The sequence below is a fragment of the Cylas formicarius genome, unplaced genomic scaffold (genome assembly GCF_029955315.1).
Source record: "Cylas formicarius isolate icCylForm1 unplaced genomic scaffold, icCylForm1.1 PGA_scaffold_1__22_contigs__length_36826433, whole genome shotgun sequence".
NCBI classification, from domain to species: Eukaryota; Metazoa; Arthropoda; class Insecta; order Coleoptera; family Brentidae; genus Cylas; species Cylas formicarius.
Genome location: NW_026844264.1, coordinates 22,061,781 through 22,073,887, shown reverse-complemented (window position 1 = coordinate 22,073,887; position 12,107 = coordinate 22,061,781). Strand labels below are relative to the sequence as shown.

General features: G+C 33.1%; 2 protein-coding genes across 3 annotated transcripts in view; one reads left to right on the top strand and one right to left on the bottom strand.

Annotated features, from left to right (window-relative positions):
• LOC132697117 (uncharacterized) overlaps positions 1-12,107 on the top strand; it is an 88,003-nt gene that overhangs the window by 29,937 nt on the left and 45,959 nt on the right. The gene's annotated exons all lie outside the window — the stretch shown is intronic.
• Positions 1-12,107, bottom strand: part of LOC132696688 (CD63 antigen-like) — a 67,385-nt gene that overhangs the window by 18,766 nt on the left and 36,512 nt on the right. For both annotated transcript variants that reach the window (XM_060661670.1, XM_060661669.1), the window contains one exon: positions 9,391-9,610. In XM_060661670.1, coding sequence (XP_060517653.1) covers positions 9,391-9,610 — 220 coding nt within the window. The remainder of the gene's footprint in view (positions 1-9,390; positions 9,611-12,107) is intronic.

Here is a 12,107-nt window from a genome sequence, read left to right as displayed (position 1 = left end):
AATCATCATTTTCAATAATTATGGAGTAAAGGCTTCGCGACAAGTACAATTATGCGGATTTCCCGCATAAACCACCTATTGTAGCAATTAAAGTGGAAAATTTCCCGAATTGCATTTTGCCGCTGGCCCTTGTAAATGCAGAACTCTGCAATACGTTATCGATTCCGTTTGCATTCGTAATATCTCAATAATTTCGAAATCGCTATACCATTTCTCTACGGTATTAGTCGCTTAGCAAAGCACCGCCGGGCATATTGCAACTTAAATTGCACAGAAGGAACCATTGCATTTTGCAAGATTTACAATGGTATTTCTCTCAGCATGTCGTTTCGAGATATTGATAAATAGCAGACATTAAATTCCGTCGCAGCAAATTCGAATTACAGTAAGCAAAGCAAAAACAAAACACGCAAATTTATTGGACGATAAATTAAAATCACACATTCTATTATCACGTGCCTCTTGAAATACACATATGTAGCGGTGAACAATTCGAAAATATTTTTAATTTAATTGTGTTCCATAAAAACTTGATTTAAACTGGACCAATTATACAAGATGTCTGACAAATCCGCTATACAGGTAATAAGGGACAATTGATAATTGACAAGTGATTATGGTTCGACAAATCCGGTGGCCAAAAATGTTGACCTGAGACCAATGTTAAACGCCACGAAAATGGAGGTTGGAAAAATCTCGCATGGGTTGACTGAATAACGAACCATTTAATTTTTTGACATTTAAAAATTACAACATTTCGACAAAATAAACTTGTTGCAAGCGACCTAATTAAATAGTTTTTTCTAATATGTTGATACTGGGTATTTGAATTTTGCTATTAACGTCGAGGGTCCAAAAAATTTAGTTAAATGCGAAATTGGAAAAAAGATAAAACATTACCAACAAATTTGTAGTTGTTGAGATATATATTTTATTGAAAAAACTATCTAATCTACTATGTGTCTTAGCTTAACAATTCACTACTAACATTATAGGCACAGTAGTTCTCTCTTAACGAGCAATCCAGTTAACTAATAAAGACTTTCTTGCGCAAAAAAATGTTATTTTATTCAGCTACTTTAGAGCATTTAATTTAATATAAAATTTAAAATATATGAAAAACTCGTGGTAATAAATATAAAATTAAACTATTATATAATAAATAACCACAGCAATCGCCAAATATTTACAAATAATTCATATCCGCATTGCGGGAAATAAGTTTAATGCTGCTATTGCATTTTCTAAGCAACATTTAATCGCGTTAATAGAAATGTGATCGAGCAACTTCATAAGAAAACTTCGGTGTCAATGCCAACGTTCGATACAAACCGCTTAAGTTTGGGGCTCATTCAATAACAGCACCGTGCCGTTCCAGTCATTATTGATTGTATCTATTCGAGAAAATATTTATTATTAATAGCGATCAGGAGGCAGGATTAATCCAGAAGTTTTGTAAAAAGTATAAAACTTTTCTATGACAAAATGGGTGAATATTTCCGAAAAATAAGTTTCTCGAGATACTGTAACGAAATTTGACAAGGAAGGCCACAACCCTATATAAATTTTGCTTTTGAAGGTTCAAATAGTCTTTAAGTCGGATGCAGTTATCATTAATGGCTAATTATTAAGCCAGACTGCTCGACTTTCGAAACAGGAAAATTGTGGACTGTTTTCAGTGGTTTCTTTTAATTAATCCCAGGGCCATTTCAGTTCTCAATTATATTTACCCAAATGTAATTTTCGTTTTGATTTTAGCATATTTGTTTGCGAATTATTCATGATTTTTTAAAAAAAATAAACCCTATTATCCAAAAGTTACAACCAATTTTTACCGACACTAAATTAATGTTAAAATAAATAAATCAAATTAATTGAAGAGAGTCCTTAAAGAATCATAAAAAGTGAAAACAATACATATATACATATACAATATTTAACAAAGGATGGACCGAAAGCCAACTTAGATTTACAGGTATTTGTGCGTAGCGTAGCGTAGATTAGATTTTTAAATTGACAAAATAAACGAGTTTCATACTAATCTGCTAGGTACTGATTTTTGATTATCCAGGTAGTTGTATATATATGTATAACATCCATACGTATACCAGCAATTTGAAATTTGGAAGGGTTGATATAGGCGAATCATTTTTAATAGCACAACCTATATATTTTTTGCATTTTTGAATTCAGGAGATCATTATATACAGGATAGAACGGTTTTTCTTTTTTTTTTAATTTAATTTTTCATCATACAAAATATAACCTCAAACAATGTCGGTAGAATCGATTTGAAAGTGGTATATCAACGTGTGTTTCTACAAGAAAAGTTTTACATTGACACAAAACATCAGGTTCATTTATTTTAGAACTGGACTTCTGTACTTATTCCAATTAAATTAGTGCGATAGATATTTATTTAATAACCAATTTATTTTAAGATGAAACTTTTATAGAATGTTTTGAAAATGTCCTTCTTCTTATAAGCGACACTCCCTTGCTCCAGAAATTGCAATTCGCTGCAATCCTTGCTAACATTTCTGGGGTTACACTATCGAATGCAGCAGATATTCTCCGCTGTAATTCTTGTGGTCGAACGCTGGAGTTACATAAACACGGTCTTTCACGTACCATCAAACAAAAAAATCTAACGGTGTCAAGTCATGTGACCGTGGGCGTCAATTGACTGGACCGTGTGTTTAGATTAGTCTATCCCCATAAACATCACGTAGGTGTTCAGTGACATCTGTAAAATTGGCGCCATTCTGCTGAAAATACATATTTAATTTCACGGCAAGAGTTAAATCATCTAACGACTACTCAATTGTATTTCTTAGGAATTGTAAATATCGTGCACCAGTTAAGACACAATGAAAAAAAAAACAGGTTCAATAATTCGCCTTCCTCACTCCTGCCCAAACATTGATTCCGAATCATTCTCGAAACTGTCCTGGACGAATAATTTAAAACCCAGTATCTGTTGATCTGTTGGTTAAACATAGCGTTATTTGAGAATCGTGACTCATCAGTGAACAAAATTAAGTAAACTCACTATGTTTATCTAACAGTCAATCACAATATCGAAGTCTTCTTACAAAGTCAGCTTCATAAAGATGTTGATGAAGGTTATACTTAAAAGAATGATAGCCGTGTTTTTTTTTTTAATTCTCCTCACAGGTTTTCTTGAGATGTCTAATTCTAAAGCCACTTCTCTTAGCGACCCAGCTGAATTTTTTCACTTATAATAGAATTATCATGTCGACTATTTTGTGGATTTCTCATTTTCAATTCCAGCTTTCTAAAGAATTGCAGGATGGCGACATCCCGGCTGCAAACAATGCCCGGGCCTGTCGAGAGTTTTTTCTGCATTCCCCGTATATCAGAAGCATACCAACTTTTTCTCCATTCGTAAATTGATTATTGTTTTCCATGATAATCCAAATCGATAACACGACAAAATCTATAATCAGATAAAAATGTACAAACTGTCAGAATTTTCAGTCATGCTGACTTGATGATGAATAGAAGCAAAGCCACCTAAGTAATATTTTGTTTTTATAAAAATGTATTTACTTATCTGGTTTTTTCCTTCCTGTGAGCTTATTTTATAACGGATTTTGAAAATTTTGATGTCAAAATGTTGGAAAAAAGTACCGGTTTTAAAAAGTTTTGTTCTATTTGAAGCAACTAGGTTATCCTCAAAAATTAAAAGTACATTGCATTAAATGCTATTTGCCATTAGACAAGTAAAGAAAAGTTTCATTTACAATTTTTCCCATTATCAGGTGACCCGGCCAATAGTCTTTATGATGGTCACAACCTTCTAGACACAATTTTCAAAATTAAATAAAAATTTAAAAAAAATTAGAATAACCATGTTATCCTACGTAGAATGGTCTCCTGGATCCAAAAATGCAAAAAAGTAGGGTGTGCCATTTAAAATTCGAAAGTTACTATCGTTTCTGCTCAAGCCGGAAGTGCAACCATTGACTACATATTGTCAAAAAAATTGGACATTCCGCCTATATTAACCCTTTCAAATTTTAAATCGCTATCTAAAGCCGTTTAAAAGTTATAGAGCGTTTTTCTTGTGATTTTTTCATTTTCGATTATCTCATTTTCATTCAAAAGGGGTTAAAAACGAATGATGATACGAAAAATTGCCCAAATCAGTTTCCTTCTTACTTTTAACACAGACTAGACAAAATATTAAAAAAAAAGTGTCACTTGACTGAAATCCATAAATTACGCAATATAAAATATCTGCAAAAATCCATTGGAATCTATATATAATTTTTATTTGCTTGTTTCGAGTATACAACATATACAACAACAATGTCCTGTATTTAGCTACAAGAATATAAAATTATTGTAGAAAGCTTTAAGACGCTACCAACAAAAGCGTCACTTCTGAGAAAATTAAAGTATATTATGAATTAAAAATTATTATCTTTATTTGAGTATTTATAGTGAGTTTTACTCAGGGATTTGAAATTAAAATTCTTACAGCTCATCAATTGGATTCTTAAACTCACACTCACACTCAAACGCACAAAATGTATATTAAAAAGCCAATGGCTGATCGTATTCATTTTTTTAATTTAATCCAAACACGACTCATATTGTTCTCCATTGTCGGCGAAATATCATTGATCGATATCGTGTTCCATTATAATGTCAAATGTTAAAGACCTATAAAATATAACAACAATAACATTTATGTGATAGCTATTTACAAAAAATATACCACAACCGAGACTAGAACCACTGATGGCAGCAAAACGCTAGGAGCAATTTAAAATTGACTGGGAAATGTATAAATTGCTGAATTTCATATTTATATGGTTATGCAATTTTGAATACTGCCTGTTTAAATCTTTACGTACAAAGTGTAAATAAATTGTTTATGAATCAAAATTAGGAAGCCTAAGCAAAAATCATTACATTATTATTGTTTATTATATATTTTTTGTAAAAACTGCAATCACCAGGAATGTACAAAGCTGCTTGCGTAAACAGACATCTCAAAATTGATGAAAACTCACTTTAACAAAGACAAAAATTGCAGCAACTATATATAGCTGAGTACAGGCCATGATCAATAAATTTCAGTATAAACTTATTTGATATGAATAGTCATTTTCTACCCCACACCTAAAATATCACGTCAGCTTAATTAAACACTGTGACGTTTTACTTCAAACGTTTCCGATACTTTAGTCATACGTGGGAGGCTATCAGATATTTAAAACACCGATGACATTTTGACGTATATCAATTCTGATTCTACATGTGTTCTGCATGTATTCTATTACGTCATTCCGTGAATATTCTTGTTGTGCGGTCGTAGAAAAGGTACACGATATAGTATAGTGAAATAGAAGTTCCACCTTACAGTGTTGGCTTGGAGTTGAGAGAGTGTTAATTATATTAAATTATTTTGAATCTGGCATAGTTAGTTTTTCTAATAGGCCTACACATGTTCTGATCATTTGACGCGTAGATATCTGTCATCTTTTTTATCGAAATAAATCTAAGGAACATAAAGTATTGTTCAAAGTAACGGCTTTGGTATATTTCAGCAAACGTTCTTCTTCTCAAATCTTACTTAAAATTTCATCTTCTCGACACCCGGTTCTAAACTTTATGCAAATTCGAATAGAAACGCATCGCTTAAATATTCGAGGTTCATAAATTAGGCACACAAATTTTGACAACAGTGTGAATTCAGTGAGACGCCAACATGTGGCCATTTTAAATTAGTTTGAAAGCTTAATGACTTTTAAACAGTAAAATCAAGATGAAAAATGGCAGGGGCTTTATATTTCAAAATTTAAGTTATACACAAGGGGTCAATTTTGTTAGAAACCGATATTTTTTGTTTACAAATAATAAAATTCGGCGGCATTTTAAGTCTATTTTACTGGGTCACAATTGGTTTTCGTATATCAAATTAAGAATCAAAATAAACACAGAAAATCCATGAATATTCATAAATTAAACACGCGAATAGGGATAAAACGTTTATTTGTAAATATAAGTTTATTAATGAATTCATACAATAACGTGACCGAATAATCATTTTATAATTGGACGAAACTGTTTCGGTTCTGGCGATATTTAGCAGAATATTTGTATGCTTTTGAGGTAAATTTATGTAAATTATTATTATTATCGAATTATAATTATTGCGAACCGAATAAGGTAAACGTTCGAGCAAAATTTGGTCTTCCCGTCTTTTAGCCTATGACTTATACATTGATAATGTTGACATTCTGCTCTTCGCTGTCTCGTTCACCTATTCAGGGTAAACTGCATTCTTCTGTGGTGGGAGTTCTATTTAAATTATTTATTGCCAGTTAAAATTTTGACAGTCAGACAGTCTGAATATCTAGAAGATTGACTATCTTATTAATTATGCACCTTTTTAAATAGTTAAAACAATGTTTCTGTAGCTAATTCATAATCAATCAGTAATAAGCTCACGCTCTGTCAAATCCCGAATCAGCAGCCATTGGGTCTCGACCTTCCTCTGGTTTACAGCTTCGATGTCTGACCTGACTGTCTGACAATATGCAATAGAAACTATGCAATAACAATAGACAATAGAAACAACAACTAAATTTATTATTTTCTCAGTCGAATAGTCAAGATGGTCGTTTGACATGGTTCATTTTAATTTACCAATAATAATAATACAGTAAAAACTCTTAATACGGACACCTCTTTAAACGGACATGATGTTTGGGACGAAACATTTGCCTACCCTTTTACCTGTAAAACAAACTTCTTTAACCGGACACTCCATTAAACGGACGTAGACAACACTGTCCTGACTTAAAAAAAATACCTCTTCTAAATATCGGGGAATGTTTTCTAATCCTATAGGAGAATTACCTTTTTCATTTTTCATATCATATCGTATTATTCATTACACCGTTTTTAAAATGGCACCTACTAAAAGACTTCTTACTTTGCGAGAAAAAAATAGAAATTTTAAAGTTTCGGAAAAGGAAAATTTGTCAGTGCGGAAAAACTCAAGCGGCGGAAATTGTGAAAATAAGGACAGCATTCGTGTATAGTAAGAGTCGGGAAGCAATATTGATCAAAAAAGAAATTTTGAAAAACTGAGGGATTTCACATTGACAAAGTGTGTTTTAATTGGTTTTCCCGGTTGAGAGGTCAAAACATAACAATATTGGGGCACTTAGTGAAGGCCAAGCTCAACAAATAGCCGAAAAACTTAATGTTCGAAAGTTTACAGCTTCCAATGGATGGCTGGAAAAGTGGCGCACGAGACATGCGATAAGTTTTAAGTTTTAGAGAATCAGCAGATTTAAGTCAGGAAGACGTAAATCAGTTTAAAGTTAAGTTGCCCACACTACTCCTCGCATATACGCCACACGCCAAACACTTGCTTTGAAATCCGAAGAAAGCTTTCCAAGGAGAGGCTTACAATTTTATTTTGTGCTAATATGGCAGGACAAAATGAAGAAGAGTGAAAGGCTGCCCGACCTAGGGCATTTAAAAATATGGAAATTTAACAATAAAGCATGAATGACACGAGACATTATGAATAAATGGTTGTTACAATTTGATAGAAAAATGGCCCTACAAAGCGAAAAATGTTATTATTCTTGGATAATGCAGCATTGCACCCCCGTGAGGTAAAATTACAAAACATAAAAATTATCTTCTTGCCTCCAAATACGACATCAGTATGTCAACCTCTAGATCAGGGTGTCAAAAAAAATGTTAAATTCTCATTCTCAGCGTGGACTCATCATGTAATGTCCGCGTCAGATTTAGCAAAGTCTGTTAATATTTTGGAAGCACTTTATTAAGTGAGCCTGGAATAAAGTTTTGTCAGAAACCATCCAAAATTGTTTCAATAAAGCTGGCTTTAAAAAAAAAAGATTTTTCTACATCAATGGAATAGGATCCAGAAGATAATATCTACGATACTTGAAATGGAACGACAATATTACAGCGACTGAGGGGACTAGTTTGAATGTTGAAGATGTAATTGAAAATATGAAAGAACCTGAACCGGAAGAAAACAGCGATCAAGAATATAATAGTGGAGAACCTAGCACAATTAACAGCTATAAAAATAATTACCGATCTGAAAGTTTTTGCTAAAGAGGACTACATTTTAACACCTTAAAAATTTAGAAGGTCATTTTCAGTCAAGTTTATTAAATCAAAAAACAATAAATATCCGTACCATAGAGTTCGTAAATAAATAATTAAAGTTCATTCACCTACATTTTTCTCTATAATTTTTTGTATGTTTTAAGGAAATAGACGTAATACATATTTACGATTAATGTTGTTTTTTTTTCATGCACCTCTAATGAGGGGACACCTCTAATAAGCGGATAAAACTAGAGGAACGGCGAGTGTCCGGTTATGGGAGTCTTCACTGTAATAATAATATTTATTTTCACCTTTTCCATCCTGCAATCTTATCTACAACTCTTATTAAATTAAATACTATATTAAGTAACACATTAAAAACTCACATTACAATAATTAGGGTTTACAATCCCATATTCATATGACAATATTAACCTAAATTAAACTTGACATAATCGTGGATAATTTTTCGAGGTTACAAGTATCCAAATCTTACATTGTTAAATCTATGGTTAGGGTTATATGATTGCAGATATTCCGGTAACATGGAAAATATCCTTGGCGGGATATAATCAAATGACCGTTGTCCTAATCGATTTCGAGCTTTTACTGTTTTTACCTTTCTTTGTTTTTTCTGATGTGTTTCATGGTGGTAATTATTTATAAGTGGTTTTAAGTGGCTCTTATATAAACAGCCAATAAATTGCAACTATAAGCAAGAAAACCATGCACTTTTGCAGAACTTCTACTCAAGACTACGACTTATAGACCCTAAGGTTTATTAAGTAATATACCAAAGCACTTGCGTTTTTGATACAGAGACTGATGTTCGGTAAGTGAGCTAGATACCCGTTTTTAACCGGAAAGAAGGGTGGTCATCGATCGCAATTCGATTTCTTAAGAGCTTGTCTTAAACCGTTTTCTCTCGGGATATTTTTAAAGTACTCTAAATGATCTCGAGTCTGAAGTACGGTGTAAGAGGTCAGTTACGCAGCTCCGAGCCAGAAAACTAAGGTTATTTATTATATTTTTAAGAATGCCTCATTCACCTATTTTTTCGTCCGAGGATAAATATACTTTTTAAACTACAAGAGAAATGATTTCAATAACTAATATAACATTTTTCTTTGGTTTACTTTACAAGTAGTAGAGTGTTCTTTGGAGCCAAAATTATCAACCGACCACGATTATTATCACATCACAGTGAGCAAACAGTTGTTGTAAACAGTTTGTTCGAAAATAATAACATACCTGGCAGATTCTCTCGAATCGGTAAGCCCAAAAAGCACCAATCACAATATCGCCGAACGTCAAGACGAGCAAAAGCAACCAATACGCATTTAAAAGCTTCTCCGACAATCTAAGGGCCGCCATACATCCTAACAGTTGCAGAGCGCCGCCTTGCGTCGCTATAGCGAGGTAAGCGTATAGGAATGACGGCTGGTAAAGGGTTAATGATGGCACGAGAGATCTGAAAAAAAATCAAATTAACAATATAAGTGGTGCAACAACCCAACGTTCTTAAAAGGCTAAACATCTGATATCTACTACATAATACTCTAAGAATAAGTCAGCGTCTTAAGTTTTTTTTGGTCATTTTTAAATATTTACAATGAGTAGATAAGCTACTCATAAATTCCTATATGAAAATTTAACATCTGAGATAAGTTTTACTTATTTATTTAGAATAAGTAAAGCGAAAAAGTCAATTTGTAATACATTTGGTTAGTTTTGGTTGTTTTTCTAGAACCAACTACTAACAAAGTGGGTTGAATTTGCAAATACTAAGTGTCGATGCAATCGCTGGAGCGTAAAATGTCTAGGGACTATCGGTAAAGATATCGAAAACATTCACGAAAACCGTCATCAGGTTTTCCACCTTTGAAATTCTGATCAAATAACAGGAAAAATAATATAGGAATAGGAAGACAAAGATTATAGAACAAAAATTTGGGAACGAATCATCTAAAAACTAACGACAACGTTAACATTAACTCTATACCTATTTAATGGCTTCAGTGTATTTAAAGACTTTTATCACTGGGACTTATACTTTTCAAATTATTATTCTACATAAATTATAAGTAAAATCAAAATGATAGTTGTTACATTTAATGGGGAAAATCTAACAAGCTTCCCATGGTATGCAATTTACACCCACCTGATCTTTTTTGGTAATAGATTTTTTGTATCTAATAACGCGAGATACCATTTTTGTGTTGCAATTATTGTTACGTTGGCCAACCATTATTTCTATTAGTGACATCATAGCTTAATATACATTATAATAGTGGACTTGATAGGTACATATTTCCAAATAAATGCAGTCATAATTTTGAAATCAATAGAACTAATGAGATGAGCTAACATTTTTTTCTTGCATATTTTATATACATACTTAAAAAAAAAATTAAAAATATTGCCAACAATTTTTCAACAATTTTGTAAATTAATTAATAATTTATTTTTAAACGCAAATTAGGGAAAAGAATTTAAAAAGGCGGGTTTAAGATTTAAGAATAAAATTTAGAGATATTTTTGTTCATATTATCTTATCTAACTTAGGAATATTTGTTGTTAGTTTTTAACACAATAAGAAAGAAAACAATAAAACAAAAGTTACTTTTATTTCATCTTGACAGGATGGAATAATGTTTTATTCCCTATTTCTTCGTATTCTGCACATACTTGTCCTAAAAGTTCTTTTAATATTGCGATGCTGAAAATGCTTTCCTCTTTTTTTTTCACCTTGCGACAAAAAGTAATTACCGGATCAGATAAGACAAGCAGTCAGCTTATGCTGTCCGTATTGGTGTTAATTCTTGATGTCTTTCTAGCATGAAAAAGTCGTAAGTTTTTGTAACTCTTATGACTGGCCTCTAACACATCTTAAGATAATTGGCCAATAGAGGAAGATCACTTCCACAGAGCAACAGCTTACGTACTGTAGCACTCATTTTGTACCAACCATATAGCTGTATTTGAGCGCTCTGAAGACAACATATCTTAAATTTGTTTTCATTAATATAGTAACCACTGTCAAAATATTTGCAAACCTGGAAATTAAATCTTGATTGATACCAGTTATTTCCGACATTAACGCTGAATTATCAAACAATTTACGGGCCGTGTTCGATTCGCGATTGTTGCTTCCCCCCTGTTTTGGTTGGTCTACAACCAGAACCATTTCCGTGTAAAATTTAGAGGCAATAGATTTTTTTCATATTTTTTACACATTCTCTTGCCTCTTGGCTTCTTGCCTGCCATTCTTTGTTGTCCATTTCCAACATAGATGTTCCAAATTTATATGTAGAAGAGTCGCACGCTGCCGCTGTACTTATCATTTTTTCTATGTCATTAAAGTCTTTGGGGATGGCCTTGCATACGTTACACGCTTTCGATGAGGCCGTGTTGGAAAGCACATTAGATGTTTTTCCATCCATCATGGTGAAGACCACAAAAAATTTAATTTTAATTAAATCTAGTTGGAGATGGACTCGAGTCCTTTGTTTTTGTTTTTCATCTCTGGATTGAATTGATGTTTCTGGAGGTTCAATTATACACAACATAATGTTAGCGTCACCATATTTCGAGTGGTTGGCAAAGTTTTGCTTGTAAACGCTGTGGCCACCGGTATCGTCAAGACTTCATTTATTTATGTTTATGATTTCATCTGGAACATTCTACAACAACACTTCGGATTGAATATGTGCTACCCGACTTATAGTTAAATCCAACAGGTTTTGCAATGGTGTCGTAGCTTCTGCCTCAGTTATAAGCACTTCTGCTTGTCCGGCAGGATCCCTGATATCCTGCTGGGCCGGCTGGAGAGGTTGGGTTTGCACGACGACCCCCAGCTTGCTGCCGCCCTCCGGTCCGACTACGTGGTCGCCGTTAGGGCACGGTTGGCGGACAGCATTCGGTCATTTGGCCGTGGGGCTGCGCAGAGGGCTTACTGGGGGCAGCGC